The sequence below is a fragment of the Ziziphus jujuba genome, chromosome 5 (assembly GCF_031755915.1).
Source record: "Ziziphus jujuba cultivar Dongzao chromosome 5, ASM3175591v1".
NCBI classification, from domain to species: domain Eukaryota; kingdom Viridiplantae; phylum Streptophyta; class Magnoliopsida; order Rosales; family Rhamnaceae; genus Ziziphus; species Ziziphus jujuba.
In genome coordinates this window covers 13,554,707-13,572,348 of record NC_083383.1, presented here as the reverse complement: position 1 = coordinate 13,572,348, position 17,642 = coordinate 13,554,707, and the positions used below count along the sequence as shown (strand labels likewise).

General features: G+C 30.8%; 2 protein-coding genes across 3 annotated transcripts; one reads left to right on the top strand and one right to left on the bottom strand.

Moving 5' to 3' along the window:
• The first annotated feature begins 1,011 nt into the window (after positions 1 to 1,011).
• Positions 1,012 to 4,107, top strand: LOC132803833 (uncharacterized). The gene is made up of 3 exons (XM_060817464.1): positions 1,012 to 1,400; positions 1,936 to 2,561; positions 2,879 to 4,107. Exons 1-3 carry the CDS (start codon positions 1,251 to 1,253, stop codon positions 3,321 to 3,323), a joined length of 1,221 nt encoding a protein of 406 aa, XP_060673447.1. The 5' UTR covers positions 1,012 to 1,250; the 3' UTR covers positions 3,324 to 4,107.
• On the bottom strand, positions 3,965 to 16,757 carry LOC132803832 (aldehyde dehydrogenase family 3 member H1). Of its 2 annotated transcripts, XM_060817462.1 has the most exons (11): positions 16,225 to 16,365; positions 10,038 to 10,279; positions 7,469 to 7,537; positions 7,268 to 7,364; positions 6,945 to 7,151; positions 6,266 to 6,381; positions 6,047 to 6,151; positions 5,791 to 5,963; positions 5,608 to 5,698; positions 5,014 to 5,163; positions 3,965 to 4,404 (listed from the first exon to the last, which is right to left on the bottom strand). In XM_060817462.1, the coding sequence occupies exons 2-11, from the start codon at positions 10,236 to 10,238 to the stop codon at positions 4,168 to 4,170; spliced, it is 1,446 nt and encodes a 481-aa protein (XP_060673445.1). In that variant the 5' UTR covers positions 10,239 to 10,279; positions 16,225 to 16,365; the 3' UTR covers positions 3,965 to 4,167. The 2 variants fall into 2 exon arrangements, with proteins under 2 accessions (XP_060673445.1, XP_060673444.1); XM_060817461.1 differs by lacking the exon at positions 10,038 to 10,279 and having other exon boundaries at positions 16,225 to 16,757.
• Positions 16,758 to 17,642: the final 885 nt, after the last annotated feature.

The window sequence follows — 17,642 nt, the reverse complement described above, 5'->3', positions numbered from 1 at the left end:
AGAGGTAAGCCATGAAGCCCCTCCTCCAGCCAGATAAAATGAAAAATACAAATTTTGCCATGCTTTGCTAAAGCATGTACCACCCTATTAGAATACCTTGGAGCAATGAACCAAGAGAAAGTAGGACAGCACCACTTGGAGTTTAATTATTATAGGAAGTTGATAATTGTGATTTTAAATTTTGTCTTTCCAAAACTTTACCCAAAAAATAACAACAACAATAATAATAAAAAGCCTTAGTTCATAATAAATAATTAAAATTTTTGTTTCTATAGTTTTAATACTCCCCTCACACAGAGGGCAACCATTGAGATGAGAATTCAGAATTCACACATAAAGAGCAATTAATTTATTGAGATCAGGTAGTAGATTTTCCAGCGAGTTTCAACCAAAGGGGAAGCCCTTTTTCAACCAATTTGAACCTCTTGAACCTGATTCCAAGCTTCACTGGTTTGGTACATACGAAGAAATCAAGTTGAAGCTGCCATTTTCCGGTGAAAATTTGGCCACCACCGGAAGCATTAAGCTCAATCAAGGTTACATTTTTTATCCTTATCTCTTTGATTCTACCATTTCAAACCCTTCTGAAAAAAACGTCGTCAGTATGCGATTCACTACCATTTTTTTTTTTAAGAAGGGTATGAAAAATTTATTAATCTATCCTGAAAAACATTTGCAAGTTTGCATTATTTATTAGAAGGCTCTGAACCCTTCTAAAATAAATTTGCAAGTTTATAATTTTATCCCATATACAGAAACACTTGAACTTACAAGATCTCATCATTTTTTACATGAACTACCATCAAATGGTCACCTTGACATGCTTCAAAACATATGAAAATACTTAAACATTCTCCAATCAAGAGAGCTAGCTACTAGCTAGTGATTCATTACCAATAAAAAAAATAAATAAATAAATAAATAAAAAGGCTACTAGCTAGTGATGACGAGAAATAATTAATGATCATAGTGTCGATCATTAAATCGACGGTTATGGATTTACCCCAAAAAACTAAAAAAAATACACGTACAGAGAAAATAAATGCCTACTTTAAAAAGTAAATAAATAATTTAAATCCTCCATAAATATCCCTAACAAAGTTTCAACATTTTATTTGATTTTTGCTGAGAATTACTAGTTTCCTTTATAACGGGTTGTGCTAAATAAAGGCCTGAATTATCGCTTCAAATTTGGTTTATCACCGTTCCTAGTGTTTCTTCTTCTTCTTCTTCTCTCTCTATGATTTCTGATGGTGGACTTTCTTTGCATAGCCTCCATTCTAAACTTCTCTAAAACTTACAAACATATTCTCAGAAAATGGCACAGCAAAACTTCCAAGGAAGCTGCAGTTGAAATTGATCAACCTACTTTTAAACCCAATAAGGAGATTCCTCATCAGGTAATTTTTCATTTTCTTTTTTTTTCCCTTTTTAAAAAAATCTTAAAAATAAATAAATTTGCAGAAGCAACTATATATATACTAGTGTAGAAAGAGATATCCCTAAATCTTTATTCATTGAAAATAGATATCTCTTCCATGAATCCTATCTATACTTAATTCAAAATTTGAATTTCCCTTCTCTCTTTCACTTTTCTTAAATTGAAGGTGGCCGGGTTTCCTTCAAATGAAATATATATATATATATATATATATATGCATACACACATCAATTTTCCAATGCAAGTCGTTGCCCTAGCTTATGTTCATGCAATCGGATACCAAACGTCCAGTAGAATAAAATTAAATATTGTCATGTCTACCTTATGTGAATTTGATTTTTTACATATAACTAAAGCCAAAAAGATAAGAAATAGTTGGCTGAAAATTTAATCCACATCTTCATGTTGCATGGCATGCATGAGAAATCAAATCCAGATATTTGATGAGTTTTTTTTTTTTTTTTTTTTTTTTTTTTTTTAAATTATAAATGCAGGATCATCATCAGCAGCTGGGTGATGAGAGAGAAAACAAAAAGGCCATGCATGGAATGAATTGTAGTTTTAGATGCGGAAACCGAAACATCCAATTCGACGATCCAACCACTACTCCTACAACAACAATTAGCAAAGAAGGTCATCATGATCATGATCATCATGATCATCATCACCACAAACACAAACACAAAAAGCATCATAGAAAATCAGAAAACAATAATAATAATAGCAGTAATAATCCCCTCTCTTCATCCTCATCTTCTTCTCTCTCAAGAACCTCTAGTAGTTGTCAAAAGAGTCATTCCCATAACAAAATATTTTCGTGCACATGCGGGAAAAGCTCGCCGTTCCCGGAACACAATATTGTTAACGACCAGAGCAGTAAAAACGGCACAGAGCACCGCTCTTCCTCCTCTCCTCTGCCTTCTATTTCCAGGAACAACTCCTCCAACAATTCTTGCTGGAAGAGAAGCACCACTCCTATCATGTTCTCGAACTCATCTGGAATGTCCGGTATGCTGAAACTCCCTCCAATCCAGAGACAGCTCGAGTGCTCCCTCGAGGAATTGTGCTATGGCTGCGAAAAGAAGATTAAGATCACAAGAGATATCCTTAAAAAAACTGGGTAATTTGTTACCATTTTCCTTCTTATATATGTATATATATATATATATATTTGATATGTTGGAAACTTATTATCATGATAGGTGTTAAGGTGTTAAGGGTTATGACTTGACGAATTTTAAAATTTATAATTTATGTTAGGAATAATATTAACTAACTGAACAAAACTAGATATATATTCGGAATTTTAGGAGGGCACAATGAACTCTTTATGGACTTACATACCAATTTTTTTTAAACCTGGCTTTTCTTTCCAATATTTTGCAAAATCACTTTGTTCATGAAGACCCTTTTTTTTTTTTTTTTTTGGGGCTGCAGAGAAATAGTTCAAGAGGAAGAGTTGTTAACAATACAAGTGAATCCGGGATGGAAAAAGGGAACGAAAATCACATTCGAAGGAATGGGGAATGAGAAACCAGGGACATATCCAGCTGATATAACATTTGTGATTGCAGAGAAAAGACACCCTGTGTTTAGAAGAGAAGGAGATGATTTAGAATTGGCAGTGGAAATTCCTTTGGTTGAAGCTCTTACAGGTTGCAGTCTCTCCATTCCACTACTTGGTGGAGAAAATATGAGCTTGCAAATCGATGATATTATAGTACCCGGCTATGAAAAGATCATACCAGGCCAGGGCATGCCAAATTCCAAAGACGAAGGGAAAAGAGCAAATATGAAACTTACTTTCCTAGTTGACTTTCCTAAACAACTCACTGATCAACAAAGATCCGATATCATTTCTATTTTACAGGATTCTAATTGATTAATGACGATCATTTTTTCTCTGCTTTTTTGGTTTTTTTCTTTTTTTTTCTTTTTTTTTTCTATAATTTTCTCTGTAGCAGATGAAGCTTTTGTCATCTTTTATAAGGTTTTATTTTAAGTAGTAAATTTCATGGCACATTTAGTTTAGACATATTAACTCCATTTGTAAAAGTACATGTTAGCAGAGCTAATTTTGTTCACTTAGATGTCGTCCCTACTCAACTGAGATTAGCTTAATTCAGTTTGTATGTCCCTCACACTACATTTATACTTCTTGTGAATTCCAAACACCAAAAAAGGGAAAATTGTTATAAATTATCCAAAAAAAAAAAAAAAAAACTCTTGTCCCGTTAGATTGGGCCCTTAAATAATATTGGCACGGAGAGTGGGACAAAAGATTTCAATCCTCGTAACAAAATGTTTGTCTTTCGCATGCATGGCATTCATGAGGCATCTCGATTTTAAGTTGGGCTAGCTTTTAATGTCAGGCCAAGCCGGGTCATCCTATTTACTGCTTTCACAAATCTGGATTTGTTTGTATTTGCCCAGGGAAATTCACTGAATTCTCAATCATTACACAGGGAATTGAAATAGTTAGTTAAAGAGGAGTACTTTTAAACAATATTCTCTGTTCAACAATTTGTGCATAAACACTATCATAATTTTATTTTCAATTTCACTTCCGCAACCAATACACCATGTTTAAATTAACACAGGAATAGCGTACCAAATTATACAGAGACAAACTTTCTTTAATACAAAGGAAAAAAAACAAAAAAGAATGAAACATTTAAATCATCGAGGATGAAGCACACCCTCATGCCATTCATCTTTTTAAATCGCTAATTAGACCATCCAAAGATAGCTTTGATTATGCCCCATATGCTACCGCCCATCAGCGCCCTTAGTAATCTAAGCTTCCCTTTTGTGTAGGGTGCGTACCTTATCGATGCATCACCGGCAAAACTTCGATAAACTACTGCTTTCTTGTGGCTAAAAGCATCGAAAGAAAATTTCCCATGGTAAGCACCTATTCCGCTCTCCCCAACTCCTCCAAATGGCAAGGTGTGAACAGCAAGCTGTACCAACAAATACATGTTTATTCAATCTAAAATTATTTGGTGAAATTGGTACAAGGATAGAATTATATACATATGGATGGAAGTACACATAAAACTGATACTGAACAAAATACGATACATGCAAACAAAGTAGAAGTTCCTGCAAGCGCATGGGGAATCAAATCTTCTAGCTCAGTGTCCGGACACAACAATACCAGCAAAGCTAATGCGGCAGATTTTTTCAGTTCAGCTCCAAGCTAATGCGGCATTTCCCATGGTGGTATTCAAGAGCAAAAAATCTAACTTATTATACAATTTAACATTTCCCCTAATGTATTTTTGAATTGTTAAAATTTGCAACACAATTTTCAGAACCTGATATCTTTAAAGATGTTATAAACGAATATATGCAACATTCATAAACAAATGAGATATCAATCCCCATGAATAGTCCCAGTGTGCCAGTTCACCTAATTATGGAAGACTATGACTTCATGTTTATGCATCAAGTAGATAAGTATCTGTACATGTGAGTGTGTGAGGCTTCATTAGAAAGGATATGGAAAGAGTGATCAGTCATGGCCAAAATGTACAAATGAGAGAGAGAGAGAGAGAGAGAGAGGTTACATGTATCGTGGTATCATTGATGACCAAACCCCCAGCAGAGACATTCTTCACAAACAGCTGCTTTAGCTTCTTGTCATCGGTAAATAAATATGCCGCAAGGGGCTTTGTTCCTGAATTGATGATATCGAAGCTCTCTTCTAGTTTTTCAACCTGTTCGCCCAAGCCAAAGGAGAAAAAAATGACAAAAGAGTGTGATTGACTCTTATTTTCTGTACCCATCGGCCATAGATGCGGAGAAGGTAGTACTGAAAACTTTCTAACCAATAAATTATTACTTATTCTAAACTATAGTGATGATTAACATATGCCATTTCTCCATCAGAAATTATGTATATAGGCTTCCATATTCAAAATCAGCGGCCTTTACACACATAAAGAGGCAGTTCTAATAATTTACCACGGTAACCATTCCAGAAAAGTACTGTCCATATGTCAACTAGTGACTACACAATTTCAATTAATCTATGACTCTTGTCCACTGTGTGAGAAGAGAAGCACAACTTGAAAAGTTGTTCAAAATTGATCTCTGACACCTATGTATCATTGTGTCAGAAATTGAAGTCCAAAGCAACAAATCAAGCAAAAGTTTCTTACCGTGATAATGGGAAGCAGAGGACCAAATATTTCTTCATTCATGATCAAAGAATCTCGTGGGACATCTAGCAAGATGGTTGGAGCGATCCTCCTGCCCTTGGACAAAAGGAAAAACATTAATGTAAGCTTGCAATTAGACTTGTAAATTCGAAATGATTAGCAGGCAAAAGCACTATGACTTACAATTTGGTTTCTTCAACTTCACCTCCATGTACAATCTTACCAGAAACTCTTTCATCATCCAACAGTTTTTTCAAGCGATTCCAGTGGTTGGAATTCACAATACGGGACAAATCTTTTGATTCCAATGGACTCTTCCCATAACATTTCTCCAATTCAAGTTTCAGAGAATCCACCTAGAGAAGATGAGGAATGGGATAAAAATGAGATAAATATAGAGCAGACTTGGACCAACAGTGGCATATATGAGAAACCATACCAGCTTGGGAGCAAAGTCTTTTGTTGTTATGATGTAATCGGGAGAAATGCAAGCTTGTCCGTTATTACAACCCCACTTGCCTGCAATTATCCGCCTAGTTGTAACCTTTGCAAAATACAAAGTATAAGGTTTCAACATGAGATGGGTTTCAACATGAGATGCAAAGTATAAAGCTGAAAATGAAAAATTATTTGTGCGCAAATAAAAATATAGTTATACTTGTAAATTGATGCCTGAATCAACAATGACTGGAGATTTTCCTCCGAGCTCCAAAAGAACAGGGGTTAGGTGCTTTGCAGCAGCTGCCATCACAATGCGTCCCACTCTTGCATTACCTACAAGTTTAACAAATTAACTGTTTTGTAATAAACTAACCATAAGCAATTACTCTGTTTGGTATAAACTTTCTTCTTTTAGCTAAATAATTTCTTCACTAAGCAATTTCTAAGCAATTACAAAAATTAATTCCAGACATCAAAACAGAACCATTTCTTGTCAGCAGTCCTCCATACAAAAACATACATAAATTAGGGTGTAATAACCGCAATATTGACTTTGCTAAGTCACTTCAATGTCATGTATCTCATGAAACAGCAAGCCACAACCAATACTATACCAAATTGACACTGTTATAATGCCATCACTATATAAGAAACCCTCCAAATTCTTAACAACCTTACGAAAACCATACATTCTAGATTTTTTTATCTCTTTAGAATCTGTTCACAAACAGAAGCTATAGAAAATATGCTTGCCATTGTTTTTTTCCCTCATGAAAAAATCAATATATAAACCAATACCATAACAAGAAGGTGTACCATAAAATGAATTTATTTACAGAAAAATATTGATAAAAAGAGATAAGATTTATAGATCAAAGAGGAAAATAGGCAGGAACCTGTGTAACATATTTTATCCCACTTTTGCTCCAATAGTGCAGATGTTTCCTCAACAGCCCCCTCAACAACTCTTATAGAAGAAGTATCCATATATTCCCCTAATAATTTGGCGAGTAATTTTGAAGATGCTGGAGCAATTTCTGATGGTTTTAGAACAACAGCATTACCAGCTGCAATAGCTCCAACAACTGGATCCAGTGACAACACTGATAAAACAGAGTCAATCAGTATTGCCAATTGATGGAGGAATCATGGGCAGAAAGTACCATCCATGCATTTGACACAAAAATAGAAAGTACAATTAACTAGGATATCGACATACAGAAAGGATAGTTCCATGCCGAAATGACTAATACGACACCTAATGGTTCGTACACTATTTCTGCTGATGAAGGAAAAGTGGTCAATGAAGTTTTAACCTGCAATTGAGTGCACGATATTTAATTGAACTCCAACAAATGCCAATTAAGATGACTAAGAGTTAAAAGTTATGCATTCAGTTGAGAGTTTCAATAAATTATACCTTTTCTGGTGCCATCCAATGTTTAAGTTCCTTAAGTGCCAATTTACACGAGTTCTTTAACATAGCTATCTGCATAATGAACCATAACAATAAAATATTTAGAGAAAAAATAAACAAGACATCCCATGGATGGATTTGATATATTGAAGTCATAGCAGAAAAAGGCATAAAAGAGTCCAAATAACTGTATAAAATAGTTACTTTCCAATACTTTTCCTTCTCAAGTACACACTTTTCTTCCTAAATTTAGTTATTAAGGTTATTACATGATATAAAGAAAGAACTAGTGACTGGCCAAAAATCGAGAACGGGTTAATGTACAGGATGAAAAGACTAGAAGAAGAATCAAGGTGGGACTGGTCAATAGAAAAATCAGCTATAAACTCAGAAAAGGTAACAACCACACTGACAAATTATTTCCTGGTACCTTGATCAAAGAATTTGTACCCTACTTGAGTCCTAGAGTACCCAAAAAAACAGTTGATAATCGCAGGGAGAGAAAGTTTCCCTGTAAGCGCGATTAGAAAATCCTAAGACTAAGAGAATAAAGGATTGACCAACATAAAACAGGGAATTGACCTAAAAGAACACGAGAAGGCAAACAGTTAATTAAAAAGCCAAAACTAGTATGGTACATTCATATGAAAGATAATGAATTGAGCAGTTTCCAAATACAAGTCTCTTGTTACTTTTAAACCGCACAATTTTGAACACATCAATTTTTACTAAGTGACACCATTATTATCACAAATTTTGTAAAAAAGTAAAGAATTTCAAGGTATTATCTAAATAAAGCAACTCAATTGCAATGAAAACTTAGCATGAAGGGAAATCATAAAACTTCATTAAAATACAACTTAATTACTAAAGTTATTATCACCGGATGCCTGCCTGACATTAGTTAGCTAATCCATGATAAGAAGCACATAGCCATTTTTCAGAAACAAGTTCAATGAAGAGAATGTTTTTGTTCATGTCAATTAAGAGCACAAGAAAGTTTGGTTTCATAAGTGGAAATTAAAGGTTCAAGACTTCACTCTAGAAACTTAATATAAAATTCAAGACTTCAATTAGAAACTTAATAAAAATTAACAAATCACCAGCATCCATATGATTATAATGAAAAAGCGTTAAATGTGTAAGCAAATGATTGATTTACGTCCTTGCAGACTATTCTCTACTAAAAACCCTCATTAGTCATGAACAAATTATTGCCCATCTTCCCTGAAACCTGATAAGAACCGACAGTTCACACAGTTTATGGGATTCAGCATTCTAATATTAATTTAGACTAATAACTCAACCATGCACCCAAATTTAAACTCAGCTCCAAAATTTTATAACAAAGTATAAAAACAGTTCATGATTTCAGTAATCCGCATGTAAATAGGTTTTCCCACTGCTAAGTTAGTCATTAAATATCTTCCAACTTCCTTAATAAAACATGATGGACTTATCTCATAACCTAAAACAATTATAAATTCTGTTTACTAATAACACGAAAACAGAGTGCAAAATGTATTGTTTGTCAACTTAAAAGAACCACTACAGGCCACAAAAGATACAAACCAAGAGTTATAAATGAAAACCCATCTCAAAATGGCTTATGTTGTACGAGAGTAGTTCAAAGGCCTTTTGTATTGTGGCAATAATTTGCAGTAAGAACTTTCAAATCTATTGCCAAAGGTATAAAACCCACATGTCCATCTTACATATTGACAGTAAAAAAAATTAATATAGCTGTCCAGTAATTAAAGCCCCATGTGTTCCATATTATCTATTCGACATTTACTCGACTATTTGAATCAGTACACTTCTAGTCCCCATTGCTTACCCTTGTAAGAACATTAATACTCCACGGGAGTAAATATAAATATACACATATACTCACTGTACTAACACAATTAAAAGCAAAAAAAACACATATCCAAAAGAGAAATTAAACAACAATGTCAGAGGCAGCTCCACTAGATGTTGACAGAAGCCAAACAGTTGGTGTACATGCTTGGCCATGGAATACCCCAAAATGACAAAGTCAATAAATTCTATGCAACAGAAAGAGGGTTCTATTAATAAATTGACAGTACGTGGTTGCTTTTGCAATTAATAAAAAAGTTCTTCAACACACAACTGACTCAGAGTTTTAGCAGTACCACATCAAAGAAGTGGTGATCCATTACCACCATGCCCCCTGCTAAAGAATTCATTCCACCATTCAAAGTATATCATAAATCTGACTCTCATTAAATTTGGAATTGTGTCTTTTTTGGTATTAATTCTCTGTCTCATCAAATATATCCACCCACCCACTTTAAAAAACTAAAAAAATCAATATCACCACCATGCATATAATATAACTATGGATCAAAAAATTAACACCAACAAAACTTACAGATATCCGTACCATAGAAAAATTATATATAAAAATTATCGGATAAAGACCATCATCATACACGTACATGAAGCATAAAACAAAAATTAAAAAATAAACACAGAGCATTGATGAGGAATCGAGAAATAAAATTATTTTTTTTTAATTTTTTGGAATAAAATTATGTATTTATTGAACCTCATAGATGATAGATTCGAGTTCGGGCTTGGACATATCGGAGCGAAGAGCATCGACGATGTCTTGCTCGTGATCGGAGGAGAGCTTTAAGAGATTCTCCAACTGCGAGACTCTCCATTCATAGCTCCGAGTCTTACCAGATGCATAGCTCCCTCTCAACTCTTCCACTACAAACGCAACTTTTCCTACTGACACCGCCATATCCCCAGCCGATAGATACTAGGAAAAACCCAGTATTTGATCTTTCAAAACAAAAAATAAAAGTCTGAATATTGGAGTGGCAGAGACTCGGAGGAAAGAGAGAGAGAGAGAGAGAGAGACTTCGATTTTCGATTTGGTTTTTTGTCGGACAAATATTTTTTTTTTTTTTTTTTTTGACGAAAACGAAACACAAATAAAATGTTTTATTTGCTACTTTGCTTTGCTTTGCTGAGTGTTTGTGATCGACGAGGATTGGGGTTTGTTTGTTTGGTGACTCGCGGTGAACAATGGCCTTTTCTTTCGTTGTTTGTTAGCACGCGCTGTCTCTGCACGTGGACTCTGGATTGAGATTCTTTGTCTCGTGGATTTTTCGCTTGTCGAAAATCCTTCTAATAAGATTTCAACTAAGAATACATATATGTTGTGGGGTTATAATAATTTGGGATAATGTCAAAAATATAAAAATGTATCAGAAACTAAAATTAAAGTTTGACTTGGTTTGGTAACATATAGTCACCAAAAATAAAAATAAAAAAGTTTGGTTACATGGATAATTTTCACTTTCTCTTGTATGTAATTTATTTATATTAATTGTTAATTAATAAAATTTTAGATATTCCAAACAACCCTATAATAAATTTGGAGTGAAAAAATAAAAAATCAACACAATTGTGTATTAATGTTTAATTTGGTGTTTATTTAAATTTGTGTTCAATTTAATGCTTATGATTCCTTTTTCTTCTTTAGCTTTATAAGTCTAATAAATTTTAACTCTCGTTAACACACTTTTAACATAAATAAATAACATATAAGTAGGTTGATTAAAAAAATAAAAATTAAAAACCAATCATATAACCAAAAAAAAAAGACAAAAATATCAAAACAAAAAATTCAAAAACCAAAATGAAACCATGAATTTTGAAATTGTATCATCTACTTATTGGTGGGGATGATATGTAATAATGTGGATCGAACAGTGATAAATTTTTGTTGTCCATCTCTTGAAATAGAACATCCTCCACAATAACATAGTTTAGACGCTAATAGAGTTGATTAAAAAAAATTGATATACATCGTAAGTCCATACAAGCAAAACCAGATCTACGTACAGAATTTATTGGTTGAATATTAAATTTTGTCGGTACATATGTAACAAATATTGAAAAATTTCATCAAAGCACAACAAGAGAAATATAATCAACACACATACAAACACAATTAATTTATATAAAACAATTACAAAATATGTGTGAAATTAAGTAATTATATCTCCCTACAAAATAGTGAATTCCGGTGTTTTAAATTTAGTTATTTGTTCTTTTACAAAAAAAGAAAAAAAAAAAAAAAAGAAGTTATCTGTAGAAAATCTTTCCGTAGCAGTTTAGTTTGCCTTTTGTTTGTTAATGTGTTTTTGATTTTCTGTTTTTATTTATTTATTTTTTAAAAGGTTTTATTTACATTGTGTATAATTGACTTATTTTATGATTGATAGTTAGCCTTTTTCCCTAAACTACAAGCTTAAATGAAATAAATAAATAAATAAACACTAAATTGAAATCCAAAAAAATAAAAAATAAAATCATATTAAAATACATGAAAAAGTATATAAAAAAATTCCAAATATATTAGGGATGTTGATGGGATTGTTCAAATATATATGCATGAAACTTTCTGTTGTCTCTTCAAAAAAAAAAAAAAAAAACTATATGCTGCCCTTAAATTTATAATTAATCAATAGTTTGTGGAAACAAATTTTTTAAAAATGATAGAAACAGGTAGAGGTAGAGAGATTGATGACATAATTAAATTTACATTATACCTTCTTTTTTCTAATAATATATTATACGTTCTACATAATTAAACATCATGTAGGTTCAAGATGATTTAACCCCACCACCACGTCGATAATGGACACAGTGTATGAAAAAAAAAAAAAAAAAAAAAAGGACCCATGTACAAAGAAATTTTTTTTTTTTTTAAGCTAACAATGTATAAAGTATAATTTATAAATTATAATGTTTGCATATGTATGTAGTGATACAAGTGGCTTCCCACTTTATGTTTTCCAGTCAAAGCCAACGCCTCTATAATTCTTAAGCATTTAAAGCATATCAATCACAATATTTATTATAAGTTCCAAAAAACACCGACAGGGATTTATTATTATTATTATTATTATTATTTTGGTTCAAGACAGTAGGGGTGAGGGATAAAAAATATTGTAAATGATACCAACAGGGAACTTATAAGTCATTGTTTATTCAAAAAATAATTATTTTTTTTGGTAACTACATTTTACACTCCTCAATTATATTACATTTTGCATTTTGTTCTCCAAATTATACAAGCCCATACTACCCTTTAAGCTATTATAATTTGTCAATTTAGTGCACTTATACAAAAAAATAAATAAATAAAAAATAAAAAATTTCTAAGTCAATTCAGCAAAATTAATCTTGGATACTGTTAAAAAATAAAATAAAACAGTCTGTTAACAAAATTCCATGAATTATGCATGCTTACTTCATTAAATTTATCAATCAAAATACATAATCAAATTTAAACTATCAGAAAATAATAATTTTAAAAAAAATATTATTTGTTACTATTGAAAAGCAGTCACTAATTAGATTTATATACCAAATGATAATTTGAATGGTTTTCATTAAAATATTTATTTTTAAAACTTTTAATATAAAAAATAATAAAATTAAATATTCTAATTAAATTTTATCATGAACCCAATGATCTTTACTAATTAGTAATAAATAGCAAAATTCATAATTGAAAGGGCAATTTCAAAGGTTTTGTGGTATAAACAAAGGGCAAAACGTATTATATTTATAAAAAAAATAGTGCAGGAAGTATTGATGGTGTAAAATGTAGTTATTGATACTTTTAATTGTAATAATCTTTTTTCCAAAATAGAAAAACTGTAGTAATCTTTTAATTATGTGCACAAATTATAATTATTTACTTAAATCCGTTTATGCTGTGTTAATACTAATTTTAAAAAGCAAGATGAATTTTTGATTTTGATACAAAAATACACACTTTTCCATCAAGACCTACTTTCCTTAATTGCTAGCCAAATCACAATAAATCTACTTTGCTATGCCTTTCACTATCTAATAAATGACAAAAAAAATGTGAGTTTTCCATATTTTTCATTCTTTCTCTACTTGGTGGGTGGGTGGAAAGTGAGAACTGATGTTTGGGACATCTGAATTTTGACGTGCCAATTTAGCGGAACTACTAAAGACGTCATTTCGGTTTCATAATCACGTGCCAAAAGGAAGGCTTTAGCTAGCAATTGGTGTAATGGTGATAGGATGATGTTACCCTATATCTTTAAGGTTTTGCAGTTTACATTTTTAATTTTTCAATTAATATTTTTAGATCTTTAATTTTCAATTAATTATAATTAATTTTTTTTAATTTTTGACTAATATGGTTTAACAGTCTATCATAAACAATATAAAATTATATTAAATTTCGAATTAGAAGTACAACAGTGAATAGGTTTATGATTTAGCTCTAACTTGATTTGATTTCAACTCAATCAAACTTAATTCCTATAAAAAATAAATCAATCTTGAATAAGAAAAAGAGCTGATCTTATAAAATAAATTAAACTCATAAGTAACTCATGAATATCTTAAATTTGTTATTTATATTTATCTACATAAAAATTATATTGTGAACTTAGCATAATAAATATTTATAATGCATAAATAAATTTTTTTTATAATTTTAATTTATAAGTTTTTAAAAATAAATTAATTTTATAATAATATTTATTGAACAAATGGAATTTATTAATTATTAATATTAAAATTCTTTATTTTAAGAAAGTAAATGTTCAATCATTTATATTGTAATAACTTAAGCATTTTGTGCATAAACCAAGCCAAATCAAGTTCAAGCAAATGATTTCAAACTTTTAAGAGCTAGAGCCAAATTTGAACATTTTTAAAATCATACGAACCGAACTTGAAAATACTAATATTCGATTTGATTTAGCTCACTTGCACCTCTAACTAAAATATATTAAAGTGCAAAAATTTAAAACTAATTCTAATTTTTTGTATTTTCAATATCTTATATTTGAAATTCAATATAATTAAGATGACCTGCACCAGTTTTTTTTTTTTTGTTTTTTTTCCTTTAATAATAAAGTGTACTAAATTGCAAAATTTTGAAATTTATATAGTGTAGTACCACTTATATGAAATAATAGATAAACACTGTAATCAAATGTCAAATAAAGTTCAAATTGTAACAAATTGAAAATTAAAAATCTAGGATGTCGTTTGTTGACATGTTAATATTTTTCTTCTGTTTTATCAATTATGTGTAGCTTATTTATTTTAATTGTTTATTACTGTTAATCAGTGATAGTTCGAGTTTGTTAGACATATCAATTAGCAATTGACTACAAATGTATAAAGAGAAAAAAAAAAAGTGAAAAACGAATACAATTTTAAATTGCATTTTATTTTTTATTTATATTTTTTTCCTTGTTATATTTATAATTAACAAAAATGTTTAACACTATTAATTAATATAAAAAGATTATTAAAGTAAATAAACTATTTCAATTTATAAGAAAAGCCAAAAACAAAAAATAAAAACGAAATACATAACAAACGATACCTAAATTAGTATGTATGAAATGTTAAGCATCTAGACTATAAAATCCTGAAAATTAAAAATATTATAACGTAATTAACCCAATGTCTTATTTAAAGCTCTCTGGAGCAGACAAGAAAGAAACACAGTTTTATAAGAGAGACAAAAATTAAAAATAGAAAGGCAAGCACATGTATGGAACTGCAAGAAAATGCAAGAAAAACAGAAGTCCCACAAAATGGTGGTGGTGATCATAATGATGATAAACAACCATCATCACTCTTTCACCGTGAAATTGGAGGTGTGTGGATCCCACCCAAATTATTCATGTTTACTTTCCCCTTTAACTTTTTATGATTTCCCAAATACAGGCAAAGACTGCTCAGTGCTATAGGCTCATCTTTTGTCCTTCAGGTCCCGATTTAATTAATTACAGCGGTTTTGCAGCAGCAGTTAAATGACAAATGGCAAGGCTGGTAATATGCTTAGGAATTATTTTTGAGGAACTATGTAATTGGTTTTTTTTAATTTTTTTAATACTTATCAAACACGTGATTTATCTCCTGAGCCAAAAAAAGAAGTAATTTATCTACAATAAAATCATTAGAAAGGACATCTGTTTATCTATTCACCAAACACAATACAAAACTATTTTATTCTCTTTTGAGACAATAGGGTCATAAAAGTTTTCTGAAAAGTTGGTTTTTATTATTTTTTATTGGAAGCTTTTTTCCCCTAAAAAACTGTCTGTTTTAATCGGAAACTTTACAAAAAGTCTAAAATATTTTTAGAAAACTACCAAAATATTTCCAAATACAGCATCACTTCAAAAGTCAGAAATAATTTTTCACAAGCTATGTCAAACAAGATTTCAAAGGTACTCCTATATCCGAACATAGATTTTTTTTTTTTTTTTTGGTGAATCTTTATCTAAAAATGGATTGTTTTTTACATTATGGTTAATTGAAATTCGTTAAAGTAAACTTATTAATTGTTGAAGAAGCAAATTATTAGTTCGGGTTTTGTGTTAAAAAAAAAGAAAAAATTATTAGTTGGGCTTGCGGGGTTCCTTTAAAAAATTGTTTTTTTGTTAAAGATAATGTAAAAAATTTCCTAGGGAGTTGGATGAGTGGTTGCTAAGGTTAAGAGAATACGTCAACATCTTTCTATTTTTTGTTGCGAATTTTGTGAATATAACACCAAACGTCTAGGATAAAACTGCTTTATCATCATCATCTTCTATATATCATGATTATCATCCATCAAACAAACACGAACAAAAAAACAAACAATCTATACCAATTAAAAGCAAACACTATAGTGAAAAAATGGAGGAAGAAAATTAAATATGAACCTCTTGAACGTAGGCTTCAAATTCAGGCTTGGAGAGATCACCGCTAAGAGCATCGATGATTTCTTGTTCATGTTCTTTGGCAACTTTGAGAAGACTCTTCAACTGAGATCTTCTCCACTCGTAGGTTCGAGTTTTGCCGGCAGAGAAACTAGCTCCAAGCTCTTCTACGATCTTCGATGCTTCTTTTGCACCGAATATTACAACCCCACCTTCCTCTCTCCCCATATGGAATAATTATAATAACAAATAATATAAACACTGAGAATTAATTTAAGGCAGTTCTAAGAGAGAGATTATTAAAAAAAAAAAAAAAAAGAAGAATTTAAGAGGTTGGGATTGGAGAAGAAGATATGGAATTATCCTCTCTGTTTGGGAAAGAGAGAAAATAGAAAGAGAGAAAGAAAGAGAAAAGTGGTACACTGGTATTTGGGAAAGAAAGCTAATAATTGAGGGGTGTGTGTGTGTGGGGATATATGTATAATCTCATATGAGACAGTATGAAATGGGAATACTTTGGAAGATGAGATGCCTTCTTCTCTCTTCTCACGGAGTTTGGTATTTTTATAATCTCATGTAAGACACGTATGAAATGGAAATACTTTGGAAGATGAGATGTCTTCTTGTCTCTTCTCACGGCGTTTGGCATGCAATGATGCAAACTTTACTTGTGGATTGATAGGAAGAAAGAAAAAAAAAAAATCTATTTATACTGCATATGCGCGTGTGTACATATATATATATATATATATATATATATATATATATATATATATGAAAATTTTATGGTGTGAACAATCAATATTATAAATATGATATGGATTTCAATATAACAATAGTGTTTGAAGAAATCGTAGTTAATATTTAAGATGGATATTCAAAGCGTAAACGGACTTATATATATATATATATATATATATGTACATATATGATAAGAGTTTCTAAAAAAGATTATAAAGACAGTTATTTATAATCTTTAGATCATAAAAGTTATACAAATTTATTAGTTATCAAAAAAAAAAATATATATATATATATATATATATCTATATCTTTTAAGAAATGTACACTAATTTAATTTAATAATAAATAATAAATAGTTATCTAAAATTTAATTAGCAATATCTACGGCCTGGTTGAGTATTGCCCTTTAAACAATCTAATAGTATCTTTTTTATCCTTATAACCATTTCTAATTTTATAAAATATATAAAATTACGGTGGTATTTCGAAGCTATAATCTCATAGTATATACGGTGCAACAAGTGTACCTAACAACTAAACCAATGTGGGTCTCACCCAAAAATAAATAAATAAATAAAACCGAGTATTGATAGGTCTCTCTAGAGTATTAATCACAAAACCGTAAATACGACGATCAGGAAGATTATAATATTTCTTAAATAATTGGAGTGTCTCCC

Coding starts and splice junctions, on each gene's coding strand:
- LOC132803833 (XM_060817464.1), top strand. CDS start 1,251: ATGGTGGACTTTCTTTGCATAGCCTCCATTCTAAACTTCTCTAAAACT. Junction 1,401..1,935: donor ATAAGGAGATTCCTCATCAG/GTAATTTTTCAT, acceptor TTATAAATGCAG/GATCATCATCAGCAGCTGGG. Junction 2,562..2,878: donor GATATCCTTAAAAAAACTGG/GTAATTTGTTAC, acceptor TTGGGGCTGCAG/AGAAATAGTTCAAGAGGAAG.
- LOC132803832 (XM_060817461.1), bottom strand. CDS start 16,449: ATGGGGAGAGAGGAAGGTGGGGTTGTAATATTCGGTGCAAAAGAAGCA. Junction 5,964..6,046: donor AAGACTTTGCTCCCAAGCTG/GTATGGTTTCTC, acceptor CATCTTCTCTAG/GTGGATTCTCTGAAACTTGA. Junction 4,405..5,013: donor TCAATGATACCACGATACAT/GTAACCTCTCTC, acceptor TTGTTGGTACAG/CTTGCTGTTCACACCTTGCC.